This window comes from Lepisosteus oculatus, chromosome 6 (assembly GCF_040954835.1).
Source record: "Lepisosteus oculatus isolate fLepOcu1 chromosome 6, fLepOcu1.hap2, whole genome shotgun sequence".
Taxonomy (NCBI): Eukaryota; Metazoa; Chordata; class Actinopteri; order Semionotiformes; family Lepisosteidae; genus Lepisosteus; species Lepisosteus oculatus.
The window spans coordinates 23198139-23220293 of record NC_090701.1 but is presented as its reverse complement, the minus strand read 5'-3'; the positions used below and the strand labels follow the sequence as shown (position 1 = coordinate 23220293).

The following is a 22155-nucleotide window of genomic DNA, read 5'->3' as shown; positions in this document are numbered from 1 at the left end:
CATGAAAAAATCTATTGTTAGAACTAAATTCAATGGAGGACAAAGGCCTTAAGAGTCCTCTTGTATTTCAGGATGTTCAGGGCTGACTTACACAAATAAACCCCAGACTCTCAGGGGTATTGTTATAATCCATGAAACTGCAGCCACAGATACAGTTCTCCTTTCAGTTCAGCTCATACAAAATCCTGCCAGCTGCAGAGAGAAGAAGATACTTGTCTAATCCTAGCTCACAGCCCCTTTATTTTTAAGAGACTACAGGCAGTAAAAATGCCAGGCAGGAAGGAAGGCACACTTTACTCCTGGATGTAGAACAAAAATATTGCTAAAGGAACCTGACAGGCATAATCACTTCAGACCTAAAACCTAACAATTAGAATGCAGTTCACAGAACCATAAATTAACAAATTAACTCAAATGTTCTCACTATGACTTGTTAGGATGTACATATGCTCAATATGCTTAGAAGAACAGAACTAAAAATGTCATTTTTAATTACACACATTACATACACATTACTGTATGTATCCAAAAATACATAATGGTTGGGTATGGCATACATTATTCCAATTGCCGTCTCTTTCATTCCTAAAAAGCTCAGGAATACAACCACATTCTGCACATTTACATCATCTCACATATTTGCAAGAGATAAATGTTTTTGTGTAACATGTTTTCATTGTTCTTCATGTGCTCCTTTCCATAGTTGCACATTTTCTGTATCTAGTAAAGAACATTTTTTTCTGTGCTAGTTAATTTTATTTACTTAATTTGGTTTAGGAAAAAAGTCAAATTGATTACGTACTGTATGTCAACAATTGTTAACGCAGAAAATATACAGTTCTTCTGTGCACCCTCGTCACATATAAATCAAACAAAAATTTCCCTTTAATATGACTTGCTGAGATTTAATAATAATAATAATAATAATAATAATAATAAAAAACTATTTTATATAGTGCCTTTAAAGGTGGCTTCTCAAAGCGCTTTACAGAATGACAACAACAATAATTAAAAACAATACACAAGATAAAACAAAATTACAATATATAGAGGAGACCATGGATGGTGGTACTAAGAAAAGCAGAGGGGTGAATAATGGAACCAGTTAAGGCTTTTCTAAAGAAGAGGGTTTTGAGTCTGGATTTGAAGGAGTTTAGAGAAGGTGATTCTCTGATATCCTTGGGGAGAGAGTTCCAGAGCTTGGGGGCATACCAGGAGAAGGCCCTGTCTCCCATACAATGTAGATGGGCTTGGGGGACAGTAAGGAGAGCAGAATTAGAAGAGCAAAGACTGCGAGGTGGGGAGTAGGGCGATAATAGTTCAGACAGGTACTGAGGTGCCAAGCCATGCAGAGCCTTATACTGTAGGTGAGCATGAGGATTTTAAAGTCTACACGGAATTTGACCGGAACCATCAGAATATTGATGATTAAAGATGTGATGATCAATAATCATTATAACTGATAAATAATAATCATTATAACTAAAATGATCCTCCTATTAGTAAAGTTATTGGTACACGTTTTCAACTTTAATTGAGGACTCTGGACCTTCTCCTTGTTCATAAAATAAACTAGAAAGTTATATATTCATTATAATAATAAATAAATAACTGTTAAAGAAATGTATTTTTTTCATTTCATGCCTTTGTGTGAACACAGTTAATTTGTGTTGGCAATGCACAAGACCACTATGTGATCAATCTGAACACTTACACTTAAAATCAAATCAAAAAGGACTGTTAAAGAAGGGCAATTAAAATACTTTTGGTTTGTTCTTGCTTCAGTCCACAGAAATATTTTTTTTATATTGACATTTTTACTTCTGAGTAAGGCTTGGGTAACTTGAAACAGAAATATAATAAGGAATATTTTAAGCAAATCTGAAGTATAGATTTTATTAAACTACTTCACAAATCATACTGTCAGTTTAATTTGGCTTTAACAAACAAGATCATTACAATATTAAACACCTCATAAAAAGCTGGGGTGCAGCTGTCATGTTATTACAACAATAGGATTCAAAAAGAAACTATTGTACTTTGTCGGACTTGGTGTATTTATAAAATGCCCTGTCAAAAAACACTTCTACTGAAGAAACCATTTTTGTTCCCAATAATTATAGAATGTTTTCTAATATAACATTTTATTTTCCCCAAGTAATACTGGCATGCCAATAAGTAAACTGTTCTCCAAAGTAGCTTACCTACTTAAAGCAGAATTCACAGTTCCAGTTCCCTAATTAATCGGAAATCCACCTGTGCTGACCTATATGTTGAAGTAATTAGATGATAGTGCATTTCAGGTGCGTGATTAGCAGAGTGTCTGGGTTAGATAAAAGGAGATGCCTGTTAACCCTACTGTAACTCTCCCAAGCCCTTAGGCAACCGGATATCTCTTGTGCTGACAAGCTCTGCCACAGGCAGAATCCCAGCTAACATCCCCAGTTTAATTGTCTAAGGTCAGATCATCCTATCATATCTTCGACAATGTATGTGAAAATTAAGAGAACATTGCAACAAAGAGTGTCAAACAGCTGGGAATGCATCACAAATTGTCCTTTACTCTCTATGAATATCTGATTAATGCTCATATTGTAATCCAAACCAGAACAAATTTCACATTTGAAGGAAGAAGACCACAGTTTACTTCTGGTGCATTTTTCAGATGGATGGAAAAATAAAAAAGATTCTTGATATTAATATATTGCATGAGAAAATCATTGAGCTAGCAAAGTGGCTTAAACACAGATGAAAACTGATGGATGACCTTTCTCATTAGTCTTTTAGGACAATTTATTTTCTTATTATTGTCAGGTGTCAATGGACATTTTCATAAAATACATTTTAATATAATCACTTTTTTATATTTTCTTATAATAAAATCTGAAACTGGGTCAACTATTATGTGTGACACAAAGCAACAATCAGGATAAAAAACTCTAACATGGTAATCATATTTGGCTTGATAATCCAGTTACTCCTTGTTAGCTGCATTAGCACAGTACCAAAGGGCATCCCTGTTTATGTACATGAAAGAATTCAGACGTAGTTATGACAGTTGTTCTAGATTTATCTTACTGGCACCAAAAGCTAAATGTCTTGCAAACAGACCCCTCTTGATTAATCCATTGTAAGGGTAAAATATTGCAGAAAGAAATGCATCCATCAGAAGTGGAATAATGAATATGAAATTTAATAGTGACATCACTATAAATCCACAAATAATTGTAAGGTTTGTCAAATCAGGAAAAAGTGATCACAAATACCACTCTACACAAATTAAACATCCCAGTCCACCCACAACTTCATATCTGCTGAGAAAGCGAGCATTTGAAGTTCGAGCAATGCAGCATTTCACAGAAGAAGCAACTAACTCTTCAGGTCCTCCTTGATAGTCCTGGTGAAAATCATTCTTTGGTTTCACTGTACGTTCTGAAAACACTATGATAACAAATACCTATAATTAGCAGCTGGAGTTAAAAACAATATTTGATAATGTATACAAAAACCCAACAAGGTGGTTAAAAAAACATTCATCAGTTTTCATCTTCTAGAGTCTAACTAAACAAAAGCTTCCCTCAAAAATAATTTCTGAAAACCCACAAAAAGCCTCAGTGTTCGCTCACATTAACCCTTAGATTGTACACCAGATTCTGCCTTGATAAACACAGCTGCTATGGTATTGCAGGTTCAAAACCGTAATAAAAGCAGGCTATCACAATGTTTAACACCAAAAAAGCTCAATGGATCAAAGTACTGCTGCTTAATTTACCTAATGCAAATATGTTCACTTGTCGCTGTGCTGGTAAAGGCCTTTGGCAAATGGGTGAAAGAAAGCTAGCAGCTGATTAATCTGCTTTCTAATCTCTGAACTCCATCTGTTTTTAGACAACATTCACTGATGAACCTAGCTTAGGATACAAAACAGCTACTAAGACTCATCTCCAGACTGAGTGCAGAACACTGGACTGTGGTATACGCATTAATTTAAACTTTTCTACACCAGGCAATCATAACATGAAGCTCTTCTGTGTATGTACTGTAGCGTACAGTTGTTCTTAGAAACATACAAAAGGGCACTTAAATTTATGGTAAAGACCAGTTAAAAATCTTATTTTTCCAAATACCACATTTGCTGACTTCACTGAAAATATCATAGTGGAAGCTATTAGAATTTTAAATTTACCCAAAATAATTAAATCATATTACAGACACATTTTGGTCCAGAAGAAACAACACAATCTTGTCATATTAATAATATTATTATAATGAGCATTTCACAAGAAAGACAGAATCCATCCAGTTTCTCCCAGTAGTTAAATGTTATCTTTCCGTATTTAGTCATGCTCATAGACAAAGCCATGAATCTCGATACAGATGTGCATCTACTCCATTTTGCATGTGGTGTTTTGTTGAAGCTGAATTTCAATGTCACAACTAGTCACTAATATGATCTCATTGTATGTATGGGTCTATTTTTCTGTAGCAGTTATGACCAAATGCAGGTGCTCTCCTAGAAAAAATCCAAATGACTTTTTACTGGGTAAAAGGACAAACTGGGGCTGTGTGGTGCATCAGCGGTCTAGGGTTCAGGTCCCATTTCAACTTCAGCGTCTGCATCACGTTTGCATGTATTTTCTCAAGAGACCCAGGTTTCCCTCCAACTCCCAAGGTCATGCTGACTAGACCTGATTGGCTGTTCAAAATCACTTCTTTCCCTCCTGCCATTTCTCAGACGACAGCAGCCATGCGCTTTCACTTCCACCTTCTGCTACGCTGTGACACTCACCAAGAAAAGTAGCTTTCTGATAACTGATGGATGGAAACTGACAACACACAGAGAGACACTCACTTTTCTGCAGAGAACAAGTAGATTAAATACATCCACACCCTTACAACTGGCACATCACAAAGATCAATCACAAGAATGTTCTGCTCCAACAGATTTTAAAGACCAAGTAATGAAAAGAAATACTGTATACTTGGGTCTCAAAACAGCAAGGAACTTTCTTTCACCATCCATACACATACAGTTTTACTGCATTTTCACAAAATTACATAGCATGAACATTGTTTGCTTATGGAGTTAAAATACACACTTCATTTGACTTTGGATCTCTTCTAATGACTGATAGGAGCATCTGTTTCAACAGCAGGCCCTATCAAATTACATAACGATAACATTCACTTTAGATGAACTAGAAATAATTAGAGCAACTAATATCTAATTGGAATCACACAAATTCCACAATAGTATAATAAACACAAAAACAAAAATGAGGAAACAAAATTGAATGTTTTTTACAGAGAGAATATAAACTTTCCCACAACTTTTATATTTGAATGTAAAGAAAACCTTCAAGGAATGTAGCCAGTACTATACAAGGCATGCACACAATAGATAATTTCTAAATCCAATGTATTATTCTAATCATTGCTTTTATATTAATACTATTCTCCATTATATTAGCATTCTGGGCTGTACTCTATGTAAAACATACCATACAGCATGTTTACTATATCTTTGTAATTTAACAACTAGAAGCATAATATAAAATAAAAACAAAGAGCAAATTACTTCACATTTAATGCATTTTACATAAAGTAAAAGCATAAATACTATATTTTGTTTACCTTACAATCCCACAAAGTCTTATATGTGACAAAATAAACAACAAGGCCTCAAAATTAAGGACCACCTTTTGCCTTATAGGAATTAGTACAGGGTTTTCTTTTCTTGGTGTTGTGAAAAATTCATTACAGTTCCAATATTAAGTAATTAGCTGCAAAAAATAATTACTGTCCTACTTTACAATTTTGTTTGATTTTCTCATTAACTAATTTCCTTTATCAGTAATGTGATCTATACTAGTCACTAATTTCATTCATTTTTTATTATGTAACAATCATCTACACAAAAATCATAGGATTTCTTTTTAATGATCTGAGAAGTCTCCATTAAAGAAAATGGAACACTGAAAGACTTTTTATTCCAACATCACTGAATTCTGTAGTCAACGTCAATGAAAAACATAACAATGCACCAAGAAAAACATCATAGATTACTGTATATATCTGAAGCACCTACACAATCTAGGAGGCAAGCTGTTTTACCGTCACCTGTAAATATAAACTGAAAATCTGGAGTATGGAGTCACCAAAACCACCCAAAGAATACAAACCTATTATCAATATCACAAACTTTTCCATCTACTACCCGTCAATCACGTTCAATATAACGTTGAATAACAAGACCCCCCCCCAAAGTCACACACTTGCAAATTACTTTTTTCTAATTCGGGCTACAGAATGTATCCAACGAAAAGAAGTTGACTAACCAAATCAGATGAGATTAACTACAGGATATACGACAAATCCCAAATATAAAAAAAGCAGTAAACAACAAAACAAACACACCCATCCCTCCTCCTGCTTCCTCTCCAGATATCTGTACTTACCCAGGAGACATTTTTACTCTTGGGTGTTTTGAGCATGGCAACATGCGGCGTTAGAATAACCAAAAACAGCCCGACCAGCATGGAAGGGACATCCACTTCGCGAGACTTCACCAGAAAGCGTGGAGTTTCTGCGTCTGGCAGGTAAGGACAGGGCGGGTATCAGGAGAGGCACCGATCAGCTGAGCCATTAGTATCTTCTCCAACATTCAAATCCAAAGCCTGAAATAACACCAACATCTGCCTGGTCCAACTGACATCCAATTAAAACTGGCAGCGACAAAATAAAAATGGAACGAAAACAACACCGTGTATTCCCCACAGTACGTCTGTGTTGCCAAAAGAAAAAAAAAGTGGCATCTTCTTCCTCTTCTTCTTCCTTTGCCTCTTGCCAGACGATTATGTATTCACAGTCTGTATGAATATGCAACGTCACATTAGCTTTGACCCTCCTGCTGTGCTGGAGCAGTACCCAATCACTCACCAAGCTTTAATGAAAACTCTGATGCTGAGCTTACGAGAGTATTAAGACATAAATACCAAAGGGAGTAGCATTGGGAGGACCTTGAAGACTTGTTACTGCTGGCAGGTGATTGGTATCGGCTCACAGGCTAGTCACATACAACCTCCAGCTGCCCAGGGAGATGGTGGAAAGAGCAGTGGTAGCCCTCAAGCTCCTCACTAGGTGGTAATAATGTATCCAAACGTGTTGCTGCAAGCTGCTCACTCCTAGATAGATTCATAGACTCCCCCTTTGTGTTACCACTGATGCATTTTTTTTCCAGGTGCCTGCTCTTGGCTGCTGCTTGTTACACACGACACCTGTTGTCACTGTGCCCTATAATGAAAGACAGGTAACCTAACAACCAATAACATTTCAGCTGGAGGCAAAGAGAAAAACCACTGACAAGGTTGAGGCAAGGGCTAGAAATCACTTTCCCAGCTTCTGTCTCTCTCTCACCCCCCTCCTCTCTCTCTGCCCTTCTGTCCCTTTGCTTTTACCTCATGTCAATCCAGATTACCTAAGCAGATCCAGGCTAAATTTTGCAACTATCACTAGTGATTAGTGTGAGTTGATTGAAAGAGGATTATGTGAGTGGGCCTGCTCCCTCAGCTTGCAGGGCCGGAATCACAGTGTTTGAAAACGTGTTACTTCATGGACTATAACCCCTCCCAATACCCATAACCCCCCTCCCAAATCCAAAAGCACACACGTAACCTCCACTGAGTTAAAGACTGTAGCTTGTGGAATAGACCAGTTTCAAAGGAAATAAATGCTAGTGAGTCAGTTTATTGTCCATAAGAATACAATCAAAAAGTGAGTAAACACACGTACACATGCACACACAGCAGTGACCTAGTGAACTGACAGGCACATTATTTATTACTTTTGTATTAACTTAGACATGAGGCAACGAGAAACTGCCAGATGTCCACAAAATAATCATAATAAGGCATCTAGGATGCTGCTGCTCCATGGTTTCCAATTATTTGTTGTACAAATCACAAATAATATTTATTCTAATGTTAGAAAATGTAAGATAATTCAATGGTTTACTTTGGGTAGTTATGTATCCTTTAGAAAAAAGTAGTAAAAACATTACAACTGCAAATTGATTAAATATAGACAAATATTATTACAGCTACTGTACATTTACACATGCTGATGTTAATTTGGGATCAGTAATGATTAACTGAGTATGAGCAGCTATATCACCAGCAGCCAATACCAGCAGCCATATCACCCTGCAACTCACAACTGGCAACCCACTGAAGCTAAGCAGGTGTGAGCCTGGTCAGTACCTGGATGGGAGACCTCCTGGGAAAAACTAAGGTTGCTACTGGAAGAGGTGTTAGTGGAGCCAGCAGGGAGCGCTCACCCTGTGGTCCATGTGGGTCCTAATGCCCCAGTATAGTGACGGGGACACTATACTGTAAACAGGCGACATCTTTCGGATGAGATGTAAAACCTAGGTCCTGACTCTCTGTGGTCATTAAAAATCCCAGGACGTTTCTTGAAAAGAGTAGGGGTGTAACCCCGGCGTCCTGGCCAAATTTCCCATTGGCCCTTACCAATCATGGCCTCCTAATAATCCCCCTCTATGCTTCATTACTTTGTTCTCCTGCCCACTAATAGCTGATGTGTGGTGAGCGTTCCGGTGCACTATGGCTGCCGTCACATCATCCAGGTGGATGCTGCACATTGGTGGTGGTGGAGGGGAGTCCCCATTACCTATAAAGTGGTTTGAGTGGAGTGTCCAGAAAAGTGCTATATAAGTGTAAGCAATTATTATGAGTAACTATATACTTTGTGAATTAAAAAGGACCCACACTGACATGTACAGTATGAAGTTCAAGAAAACTCATGAATTAAGTACTTTCGTTTAACACGGTGGTGCAGTGGTAAGAACTGCTGCCTTACAGCACTGGGGTTCTGGGTTCAATTCCTGCGCTGCTCTCTGAGTCCATCTGTTCTCCCCGTGATCAAATGGGTTTCGTCAGGGTGCTCCAATTTCCTCTCACAGTCCAAAAACATACCGGTTAGTTAATTGGCTTCTTGGTGTGACTTTGCTCATATTTGTCTCTGTATGTCTGGCCTCCAATGGACTGATATCCTGCCGAGCACGTACCCTGTCTTACGCCTGTTACTTGCTGGGACAAGTTCCTGTCCCCTCATGACCTTAAATGGGAAAAGCATTTAGAAAATGGGATGATGGGTGGATTATCCAGAATATTATACTACTGTTTAATATAATTGGGAGTTAATTTCCAAATGGTGTTGGACTTACACACATCTTATATTTCCAAGTGTTACTAGGCTACCTGCTCATCTGTTTCGTTGCAAAAGATAAGGTCATTTTGATGAGTAGAGTGTCAGAATGACCAGCTATGAAGTCTTCCTTGGGACCCTTGTGTACAGGAGAATGGTATTCATGGAGTGGTTCTATCATTCATATTTATGGATAAAAGATATCACAAAAAAAGTAACACTGTAACACTGAACCTGCCATACCACAATGGCATCTTCCCTTAGACAGCCCTTGCTTATTCTATACTATTCTATACAACTGTACAAGTACGTTGTATCTGTTTTATATACTTAAAGACTTACAGTATGTTTCTATTCCATAGGCCATTTAGTGTAGTACAATTGATGAGTCTTTATTATGTTTTGAGGTAAGACTTGCTTTTAATACAAGAGATCAAAGACTTTTTTAGAAATTAGAATTGCCAGTACATACCCCAATCCAACAGTTTGGAACAGTTTGGAAACAGGAACAAGGAACGTAGGCCTTTACACTTTCCTCCATAACATACACTTGCAACTCTGACAAGTCTGACAAGGGAGATACTATATCAACGATCAAAGCATCAAAACACTTAAGGTAAGACTTTACTGAGTTACCTGAGATCCCCAGTAACTATTTCCCCCCCATCAGAAATCTTTCACTATGATATGCAGAGCAGTAAATTATTTTATTTAAACATTTGAATTGTGTTTGTAAAAAGTGTGCAGTAAAAATGGAAAAACAGAAATTCACAAAAGTGGAGATTGACATATAAACGTTTTATTTCTTTTAATTTAAAGATGTAGATGTGGCATTTTACAACCTCTGCTGCAAAACTAACATTTATTAACTTTACACCACATACTCTACATTCTCTGTTACTCATTTTCAATCCAAAAAAGCTTAAGGGATTTATTAATTCCCTTTAAGGCCTGTCATTCAGCCAAACAAGAAGATTAATTTAGAACAAATGCAACAAACTGAAGGTTGCCTTAAAAATAGCAGAATAAATCAGAATTCTTTAAGTTTCAGACTCAAAATGCGATATTATCAATACTGTCCAATGAATAGAATGGGCTGTTCAAAATCTTAATAGGTTGCAGTAAGAAACAGATGCACACATACAGTACAGTACAAAGACTAGGGATATATTATACATTTTACACATACAGTTCAAAAGCTAACTCTTGGTGCAGGAATTCCATAAAGGGGGGTAATACCCATCACCCATGCAACTATTTTCTGAAACACAATTTTTTTTCCATAGAAATTTCTAACAGATATTTTTGTAAATAGTAAACGGAAACTTATGAACTTTCGGGGAGACCAGACTAGCCCCATTTCACAGTCAGGTTTTTACCCTCAGTTCTAACACATTGAATTTGACATTTGCAAAAGAATGACAGATTGTCTATAATTTAACATGACCAGAAAGTGAGTCAATGAAAGTGAGTTCTTATGACTTTCCCAAGCATTGTTAGCATCTGTGAAGCAATTTTGATTCTTGCAAAACATGTGTGAACAAGACCTTCCTCTTGATCAGGAGTTATAACTGAAGAAACACTCAAGGAACACACCATGCACAGCAATGTGGAATAGAATCATTTCTTTCCTGGAGATTTCACAAGAGAGGGCTAAAATGTAGCCAAAATGAACTGATTATAGTGGTAAGCAAATTCACAGTCTAAGCAAGCAAGTTATTTGTAATTTCATGGGCCTGTAATTAAATGGCACTCCAAGCAGATTGAACTGCCAATGTTCTTTATTTCTGGTGCACATAACTTTAAAATGCTTAACAGGCAGCATTTTAGTAAGTTCAGAAATACAGTACTGTATATGCAATTCTTGATGGGTCAAGAATTATTACATTACGATTATTTGTTTCCACCAAAACATGATATTGGAACTGCTATAGCAATTTAAACAGTAATTGTCGCTGGATCTGCATATTCAAACTGCAAAATCCACACTCTGAAGTTTGTCTGAAAATTTTCTTTTATGGATACAAAGATAATGTTACATTTGATTCAGCATGCAACACTGAGAGGGCTCACAGTTATTGTAATAATAGTACAAAAGAATTTCTCCAGTATCTTCACAAAAATGCTCAACAACTTTCAATGCTCAGTTTACTTTCACTGTTGGGATTTATTGAAGCTTTTTAACTTATTAAGCAGAAGTCTTAATCCCCATTCAGTTTTGAAATATTAGATTAAATAAACTATAAAATATGTCTCAATTTAAGACAAAATGGCTCTGAGACATACTTAGTTAATGTTCATTGTGTAGTTTCTGATCTAGCTGTTAACAAGAAGGTGTACTCTCTGCCAAGGCAAGACATATTGAGACAGACTGAACTGACTGCAGGACTAACTTACACAGCATGGAAACAAGCAGGTCAGCCGATCTCATGAGATTTGAGCTAAAGAAATATTAGCTTATATTTTAAAGAATATTTTAAGACCTATTCTTTTTTCAAAACTCCCATTGTAAGAAACTACAAAGAAAATTAAACTGGCTTTATATAATGTATAGAGAGGAAGAAAAGCTTTAAAATGCAACCAATTCTATTAGTTCCAACATAAAAATAAGTAAATAGATATTAAAAAAGAAAAATGGTTAAGTCTTGATTTTGAAAGTATTCAAACCTTTGCTTTGCCAAATGTGAAATAAAAGGGGTTCTTATGATTTTAGAATAAAAACATGATCTCTGTGAGGATGCAGGTCAGGTAGTGAATAACAAGAAAAGACCTAACCATGAAGAATAAGGAGTTTTCAAAAGAAGTGAGTAATAAAGTAACTGAAAACGGCAGATCAGTAAAAAGGTACAAAATATTGAAGTCTTCAAATATCCTCATGAGCACAAGTGAGGTGCTAGACAAAGAGGAAATTGGTTAGGGGTGCTACTGTGAGGCCTACAGCAACTTTGACCTACAGAGTTAGTCTTTCTGTAGAGTTTAATGGCTGAGATGGGAGAAAATGTCCAAGAGCCAAAACTGTTTGGCACAGTGGCTAGTTACAGGCTCCTCTAACACCTCTACCAGCAGCAACCTTAGTTTTTCCCAGGGGGTCTCTCATCCAGGTACTGGATGAGCTCTCATGTGCTGAGCTTCAGTGGGTTGTTATGTATGGAAAGACTTAACCACAAAAAGTTGCAGGTGTAATTGCTGCCAAAGGTGCTTTTACCAAATATTAAGTTAATGGATCTGAATACTTAATAATGTAATCAGCATATTTCATTTTTTCCCCTTAAGTTCTTTCTGACATTTACTGTAATGTATCTTACACTTTAAAGTCTTAAGTCTAAGAATGCAGGTTTTGAAGAATATTAAAAATATATAAAAATATTTAAAAGTTAAAAAAAACTGTATGCATCATTTTGTAAACATTTTAACATAGAGGGGTCTGAATACATTTACAAAGCACTATATGTTTAATAAAACTTGATTACTTGCAATCATATCAGTTTTACTTTACAGCAAATGTGAGACAAACATCTGTTAAACATCATCCCTCTGTGTTTTATGAACCATTACATTACTGCACAGTTATAATTTATATATGTGATACAGTATCTTGGCCAAGTGAAAAACAAACACCATTACCTCTCCTAGATCTCTGTGGATTTAAACCTAAAAAAATGTCATCTGTTTTCATTTTTATAGCCTTGTACCTTTCCTATATTCATTTCTCTATTTTTTCTACAGATACTAGATACTTCAATTATAAACTTTTCTACATTTTCCATATTTAACATATTAAGAAACTGAACTGACAGCTCTATTGTTCTCAGTTATTACCATCTGAATTCCAATTGCTTGCACACCAATGTGTAAAAACAAATGCACACTAGATATTTGTGCTAATTTTCTTTTATAAAGGCATAACTGTTGAAATAGAAACAAAATGCAATCTACACATTGCCAGTCCACTGAGGATTTTATGAAACCTGGCAACCCCTTCTGACTCACATTAACAAGCTCCAGGTCCCAGGCCTCATTTACACTCTTCCTAGTTCACTTGAGTTCCATAAACATGTATCTAGAGACAGATATTTGAATATACCTGTATAATTGCACATAAAAAAATTCACACACTCGCCAAATAAAATCCACTATTCTATAATCTTTTGTAGTCTAATCCTGTCTCATTTTCCAAGAAGGAATGAATTTATTTAAGGCAACAATGAGATGCATACATTGGTATAATTGAAATCTGGTAATTGTTCTGTGAAAGGAAGATGATGGAGGCTCTATAAGGTCAATTCTCACAGTTCACTCAAGATACTGACAAAGTCTGAGAGAGAAAAAGGTTTTTATCACTTTACAGATTTACTCTAAAAAGAGAAACTTCCTTATTTTCACATTTATAAAAGACACAAATATAAACTAAGATCAGATTTAAGTACATGATAAGCGTTATTTACACAATACTGTGGTCTGCACCCTGCTGGGGAGCAGAAGCAGCTGGTGAACGGGGCTGCCCACCCCACCCCCTACTCTCCTGATACTCTGCTCTTGTATATTAACTCATCTTCATCCCATACACCCAGTAATCTGGAGCTGCTCCAGACACGTGCCCCACCAAGGGAGATTATAGTTATTCCCAGCACACGTGTGACTTCTGCTGCAATGCAACCAACTCAACCACAGCACCAATACCACAAACTAAAACTTCACTCACCCATCTTTTGGTTTCTCTGTGTTTTTTAGTCTTACACATGGAGATTATATTAATACTTACATATAACCAAAATCTCAGATATTACAAGGTTGCAATAGTTAGTATTGCCTTGCTAATAAAATCATTTTAAATCAGATGACAGCCCAACAGCACATAAAGGAGAGTGAAATGAGAGGGAAAATAACATTAGAATCATTAAATAGAGGTAATTAAACTTTAAACTGTATTACACTCATATAGCTCTGAATATAAAATGTATGTGTTGGTCTAAAAGCTCAAAAAGCTCCATCATGAAAAGAAAACAACCATATGAGAAATGTTTCCACAGGCAATGCCAGTGGACATTAAACAGATCACACAGCTGTGTACCATATCAGTCTGTGTATGATAAGATAAGATCACTTTTATTAGCCATATACAATTTCTTGCATTAGGAATTTGTCTTTTCGCATACCCCAGCTTGTTCTCCATGAGACACACAGGCACACATACAGGGAGAGAGAAGCTTGGGGTCAGAGCCAGGGTCAGCCATTTATACAGCACCCCTGAAGCAGTTAGGGTTAAGGGCCTTGCTCAGGGCAGTCTGCCAGCCACAGGATTTGAACCGGCAACCTTCCAGCAACAGGCGCAAATCCTAAGCCGCAGTGCCACCGTTACTGTTAAATAGTTTAACACAATTTTAGAAAAAAAGTGTTAACTGTGTTAAAATGTGTTAAATTCAGCATGTTTGTTGTTTGATTTTTGCCTGATCATGGTATGCTCTAAAAGGGCAAGAGGACTCATCTTTGGAGCTATGTAGGCTGTGAAACCAAAATGAGTTGTATGGGTCAGAAGAGTGGTTGTGCTGTTAGTGGTATTTGGGACAGCAGCACAACTAGAAAACAGATAAGCTTAGAGCAAAAACTGAATGTGATTTAGTGGCATGTGAACATACAATATTGTCTATGCTGCTTAGCTCGAACAAAGTGGTATTGTGAATCATTCATGCAAATGCAGACAAAATGAATGTACAAATGTGTTAAAACAAGTTAAAACTTAAATGTGTAGTATGTAATTAAAACACTTAAAGTTTAATTATTTGTTTTTCTTAACACTGAACATTTAATTTAGCAATTTGTACTGCCACACTACCTAAACACCAAACTGATTCTAATTGTGGGGTTTCATAAGATGGGGGTGAATGCAGGGAGTCAGCTTTCGCATTTCCTTCCCACAACATTCAAGGAGCATTTCTGAATTACATTTCACTCTTGTTCTCTGTGAAACTAAAATGCCTTTGCATCTGAATGTTATATTAAAATGCCTTTTCTTTCTTTTGTGTAACAGACCTCATCAGAATCAACAAGTATCTTGATTCCAGAAGCACAGAATGCCATGAAAAATTCATGCTCGTCACATGCTGTAAGTCTGCTTTAATCATATTAGCAATTCTACAGTCTTCAAAATAATATATAAATAAAAATAATGGTCTCTCCAGTCCACCATTTAGAGCAAGGATTGAATATAAATTGTGTACTATTAGCTCATTCAGTTTAAAAAAATATATATCCATATTGTCAGTACCATATGTATATCTACATTATTATGTATCATCAAAAATTAATATCGTTTTTGTCATATGTATTTTTTACTAACTTTTTTTTACCATATTAAAATGATTACGAAAATGATGACAATTAGGTAATCTACGTGGTAATAATAATAATAATAATAATAATAATAATAATAATAATAATAATAATATACAGCATGTTCTTTGATTGAAATTAAAGATATTTTGGAATTGGATTTGTAAAAGGGACACCTCAAAAGTTTGTAAGAAAATCTTGCACCTTGAAGAACAGCATTACAGCTGCTTTAATGATTAAAAAATATAAATTAGACCACAAGAAAAAAAATTAAAGATGTCTGGACATTTGAAAGTTTAGTGACCTAGGACTTTTGTTCTAAATTGATTATGTTGTTCTTGAGAGTTCTAGGGACAAAGAAATCAAGAATAACTAATCACATTACACACATACACATACAGAGACAAAGCTGCTCCACAGGGTAGGTCAGTCTCTCACTGTATTTCTCACTAAGAAATACAACAGCCTCACTTTCAGATGTTACAGTATCTGTGTCCACTTCACTGAACCACTGCAAGCATTTAATGTTTTGAAAGAATAATTTTGTTTTATTACATAATATTACATGATCCTTCAGACAATTAGAAAAGCCAGAGAAGCAGGCATAATTATTCTTCTCACAGAAACACAAAACTTCAGGAGCTGTTAAAGAACAAAACCAAGGTTTGTCATCCCTGAGTTTGGTGTACACTTCTTGCTGAATTGGAGAACACTCCAGTTGTATTATCAATTTCTTAAATGAAGCCTTAAGAGATTAACTAGTTTGCTTAATTGTAACATTTTAATTGTTCTCAAAGCCTAAACAACTTCCTTTAGTTATGAGTTACTCACACTGAATATTAAATACTCCAGGAATTCTGGTCTTCACATAATCAGCTTTCCAACATATAGCTAGGTTTCCAGTATGTTTTGGGGGACACCTGTTTCTGCCTTTTAAACTCTTTGTATAACAATACTGGGCTTTAAATATTTTTCTCCTGAAAGTTACAGATTAAAAGTTAATGAACAAAATCTACAGTGCTTATGCCTTAAACCTCCAAACATATCAACAAATCTCCAAAACATGTCTAATTAAGCAAATTAGAAATTGTATCACTGTAAGGACTCAATTAAGTAATCCATCCATACATTTTCTAATCACTTCGTCCAATACAGGGTCGCAGGGGAGATGGAGTCTGTCAGTTAAGTAATTCAGCGCTCAGATACAAACAAAAACAGCAGACAAAACAGTCTCCCAAGAGCACAAGCTGAAAATCTCTACATTAAAGGCATTGAAATTCCCATTGATCAAAGAGAAAAAAGCGTGTATTGGTCTTTGGAATCACTTATATTGTCTTGATACAGTATACTTTCACTGTATACGGTCATTATTATTCAACATACGGAAAAAAATATTTTGATTGTTTTTAAACTATATAGAATCTACATTAAACATACGTATAATATTGTAGCACCATGTGAGGCGGGCTGAGAACAGCACCTGGGGGTGGAACTATGGGACTGTATATAGTGGGACGGAGGCTAAGAGACAACCTCTTCCCTTCGTGTGTGTGTGTTAATGTAGGTGCAGCGCTGTAACCCCTGTCCCTGTGTGTGCACCTCTCCCTGGTTCTGGTTAATAAATGTGCTGCTTAACCCCTTTTCCTGAGTCCCATGCCTGCTCCATTCTGAGCCGAACCCAGCGGTCATTACAATATATACATAGAATTTTATTAGTACAATTAGTACCCAGCACTGAAACAGCAACTGCATCAGATCCTAAATAATGCACAAGGACAAGCAACCAGATACTGGCTTTGAGGGTGCTTCCTTTTTTGTTTAATGATATTCAACATATTTACCCTTAACCTAGTCTGCTACAGTGGCAGTCCTCAGGAGACCAGTATAGGAAATTATAATGAAGTGTGGCAATGTGGTGGACTTTGTTTTTTCTCAGCATCTAGATTTATTTTATTTTTGATAACAACTTAGAAAATGGACTGTTGTGTTGCCCATATCTTGCTCAAAGCAAGAGCTTTTTGTTAAGTCAACAATTGCTAAATATTACACTGATAATCCCATAATCTCTTGCTGAAACCTACGGGTGAACTTCATGGACCATTTTTCAAAGAGGGATTTACATGTAATTGTTGTCTAATGCTGTCTTTGGACCAGACATCTTTTTTTTTTACAAAACTGGGCATATCCTGAAGAAAGTATTTTTGCTAAAAATGTACTGCTTTATAAGTGTTTATTCCTGTACATTTTATGAAAATGCAGTGTTTGTTTCTTTTTCAAATGATCTGTTTTTAAAATTAACACCAAACTGAACACACTGAACACTGTTGACACTGTCCACCAAAACCTGCAAAGACGATATGAACAGTGACATTTACTGAGAATTTCAGTGTTCAGCAGGATACTCAACTTTAGGATTTGAGTCAGCAGCTTGCTCAGAGTCCGTTCTGATGAGATGTATCCCTGTAACATGATCATACTACTACCATAGATTTGACAGATAAGATGGTGCTGTCAAGGTGCTGTGCTGAGGTAGGTTTGCATCACATGTAACTTTTTGCAATAAAGCCAGAAAGTTGAGTTTTTGTCTCATTATACCATATAACCTTATGGCAAATATCTATCCTATGAGATGTTCTGTACTTAAAATGAGTCCTTTTAAGCAGTTATAAGAAATAAATAAGCTTTATATCTATCTACTCACGTAAATAGGCCTCTGGACCTGATATGTGGATTGCTGATGTGTGAACAGTGACTCTTATTTCAGACATAGAACTTTTTTTGAACAATAATTTTTCTTTTATTTACTAAACCCCAACCCTAAGGAGGAGAAAACACAAAAGAAAATCTAGAATTATACATACACATCAGAAATACACAATGTACAGTACATTACAGCATTCTAGTCAAAACAAAGGAGAAAAAAAAAGACAGAACAGAAGCATACTAAGACAAGGAACATAAGACATCACATCACCTGAGCTACTTTTTCAAAAGCAGTGTCAGAAGATGCCTGTTAGAGTGATAGAGGTTGAGAATCTCAGACATAAAACTTTGCAAATCTTCAAAATTTACACCAAAAACTGCTTGGAAACTGGAACTGTTAATTACAAATTTTAGCTTCACAGAGGCGTCCCAGAACGGTTTCACAGTCGGTTTGGAAGGACAGCCTAGATAGTGTCTAAGTGGGATAATGCACATTCTACTTCACAAAAAAATGACTTCACTATATTCAAAGGGATAAGTAACCTGATCAGTGGTTCTCTAACATTTTAGTGGATCTGGGGAGAATCTGCCGTATTATGTGGAAGTGGACAGCACAGCAAGTGATAATCATTCAACATTAGAGGTCTCAGACCCATTTACAAAGAGATGGAATAACTACAAAATAGTAGAATTGTATAATTTCAAAACTATATTTTACGCATTCTTTTTAAAATTATTTCATATACTGCATATGCACAGATAAATAATATGGATATGCCGGTTTAGGTATTTTAGATCTACTAAATGCTTTAGTATAACTACTGTATTTAAATTATAAAAAAGAATGGCTACAATAGGTGCCTGGTAAATGCCTTAAAATGATGTACTGTATGTAAATATGCTCTGGTTCTGCACTTACAAAAACATGCATATAATTTAACAGATAGTTGCCTTTTGCATTTACTGAACTATTTTAAGAAATGGTTAAATGTAGATGTTAAAAAAGAGTAATGTAATGATCTGTTTCCGTAGTCTGCTCAGGTATTAGTTAGATTAACATCTGAAAACCTGAAATTTTCCATCTGTAACCCTCTGTCTAGGATATTTGCCCTTCACAACTCCATCTTGCTGCACAAGAAAAAGTACATTTCTTTCTCAACTAAAGGCAATGCTGTTATTAAAAGTTATACTTGCACAGCAATGACATCTAGTGTTTGATGGAAGACAGAGATGTTTCTTAACAGTTCTGAGATATTGTAAGTAGCTCTCTTTTTTTAACCTTAATGCTTTCTCTACTACTTTAGTGCAGTTTCTCTTTGCTAGCTACTTTCAAACTCAATTACTCTTCTCAGATAACCCTTGTCCAGCAGGGGATACATTTTCAGATTTTGATTCTATTGAAAATGTCAATTAAAAGGTAGGCCACTTTTGGCTGTGAAACAGCTTGCTGGGGAAACCTGCATCAGGTACTACTATTTACCAGTACCCTTTAAGTAAAGAAGAGTTTCCGATTCTCTGTCCTAAATTTATTCCTCTGAAGTTTTCAGATGATACCTTGTTCTGTCCTTTTTTTATTACTGAGTGTGAAATGGTCCCCTGGGTTTAACCTGTCTATAGACTTTAAGATTTTATATACTTAGATTAAATCTTGTCTGGCACAAAATGGTTAGCATTGATGCCTTGTAGCGCTAGGGCCCTGAATTTCAATTCCTGACCTGGGGTGCTATCTGTGTGGAGTTTGTAAGTTCTCCCTGTGTTTGTGTGGGTTTCCTGCAAGTGCTCTGGTTTCTTCCCTTGGTCCAAAGACATACAGGTAGGATAATAGGTAAATTTACAGGGGTATTTTTAAACTCACTTTCCTCCACGGCAAAACTTTGCTTCCAATAAATAAAAGTAAATGTAAATATTGAGCTTCAAAATGTGTTATGACAGATGACAGATAGATGCAGGTCAGATAAATTAAACAATTATTTTACTTTAACCCAATTTAAAAAAAAGTACAGCCTTGTACATGTTGTTTGTTACCCTGAGGGGTGTAAACTGCTGACTGAACCAGGCAGTCAGCAGTTTACAGTTTCTGGATGCAGAATGGTCCTAGAAATTCCTTATTTACTCACTGTGCACCAGCAGTCCTTGTCCTGATAATGTTTCACAGAAGGTCCCAGTGTTTTAGTGGACCCTGTGAAAACTCTAGGAAACTCCCTGCAAAGAAGCTCTACACATGTGAGGAGACCAGAAAGGAGACCAGATTTGTGGGCTCTGCTTCACTGTACATTTCCTGTTAAACCTACTTCCCACTTCATAAACACAGCTGAGATGCCAGGAATAGAAGCAATCCTGGAGATAAGGAATATTGATCTTATGCAAAAGTATTACTAACCTTGCGTACACCAGGGGACTATAGCACAGTCATTACTCATTTTTGTCAATGCCATACATTATTGTAGAAAAAACTTTAAATATACGTCAACTTAGGTCACGTCTATGCACAAACTAATAATGGGGTAATAATATTGTTTTCAATATTGTAAGGGGTTGAAAGAAGCTAGGTGGTAAAAGCGGACATATTTTATTTGGTGTTATGAAAAGAGCAGGATATTTGTTCTCAAAACTTCGAACAGGCACAAAATTGCATCTTGTGTATTAGTCTTGATTGCTGAGGATGAGACAGGCCTCAGAGGCTCAGCCTAAAGTCACCATGTACAGCTGTACGTTTGTTGGAAATTTTGTTTTAAAAAAATTTACAACAATATATTTGGTTTTGGTAAGCCATTGGAAATGTCTTCATGGACTAGCTCACTCCTTGATACCTGCTATTGTAGGCACAGGAATGTGTAATTTCATTGTCAGAATAAGGACAACATTACTAGAAATATAACTTGCTATTAAAGTGATGTCAGTTGGTTTTTCCACTATCCCCTTTAGACTATATATTGCAAGAATGTCTTTAAGGCAGGGATCAGGCATCATCTACACTCATGTAAAATTTATCTCAACCATGATATTGCATTAAGTAATTTGTAAGTCTGAGAGGTGAATGGATGCAATGCCATTTCTTAGAGTCTGCAAGAGCTCTCTCAAGTCCAAGGTCAGTGCAAGCAATATTTAACATCTACTTTACCTCAGACACAGCCTAATGTTTAATCACATACAGCAATGACTCAGAACTCATCTTGGCAATCAGATCTTTATTTACATTTCTTCATTCTTTACTTGCATCACAAGTTATCCAGTATTGTTTGGATTGTTTGGCCTGTAATTCTAAGAAGGGTTAACTCCTTCAGGAGTAATTTCAAATTTCTTCAGTAAAGCTCCCTTTACCGAACAGTCAAGGGACAATAAATCAATAGGAGGGTTGATGGTGCAGGAAGCTACTATAATAAATGACTAATACTAAAGAATTCTAAGAATTATAAAAATCATCAACAGAATTTTTGTTTTTCCTTTTTTAATGATAGCCATCTGATTGTTTGTAAAATTGTAAATTTTGTGTAGTGCAGACCTTGGTACAGAATTGCATAATAGTGGCTTTTAATGTTTTACACATTTTTGTGCTTTATGTATCACTTGAAACAGCTTAAAATCAACAAAGAATATCACTCATGTTTAGCCTTCAGATAATACTGGAAATAGCATCACATGTACCAAGACTGAAAGGCAGACTTTTAGTCAGAATGAGTGTCTGTATTTTACAGACATCCAGCCCTTAACCCCAACTGCTCCAGGGGCGCCATTTAAATGGCTGACCCTGCGCTCTGACCTCAGGCTTCTCTCCCTGTCTGTGAGTTTCATGGAGAGAGCAAGCTGGGGTAAGCGAAAAGACAAATTCCTAATACAAAAAATTGTACAGTATATGGCCAATAAAGTGATCTCATCTCATCTCTTAACAGTGGTATT

The 22155-nt window shown here is 36.1% G+C and overlaps 1 protein-coding gene across 4 annotated transcripts in view; it reads right to left on the bottom strand.

The window, feature by feature from the left end:
- Window positions 1-22155, bottom strand: part of LOC102690009 (voltage-dependent L-type calcium channel subunit beta-2) — a 157354-nt gene that overhangs the window by 85525 nt on the left and 49674 nt on the right. The window contains exon 1 of one of the 4 annotated variants that reach the window (XM_069191076.1): window positions 6459-6932. The exons of the other annotated variants lie outside the window; for them this stretch is intronic. Coding sequence (XP_069047177.1) covers window positions 6459-6539 — 81 coding nt within the window. The 5' untranslated portion in view covers window positions 6540-6932. Of the gene's footprint in view, window positions 1-6458; window positions 6933-22155 lie in introns of those variants that run through there. 4 annotated transcript variants of the gene reach the window in all.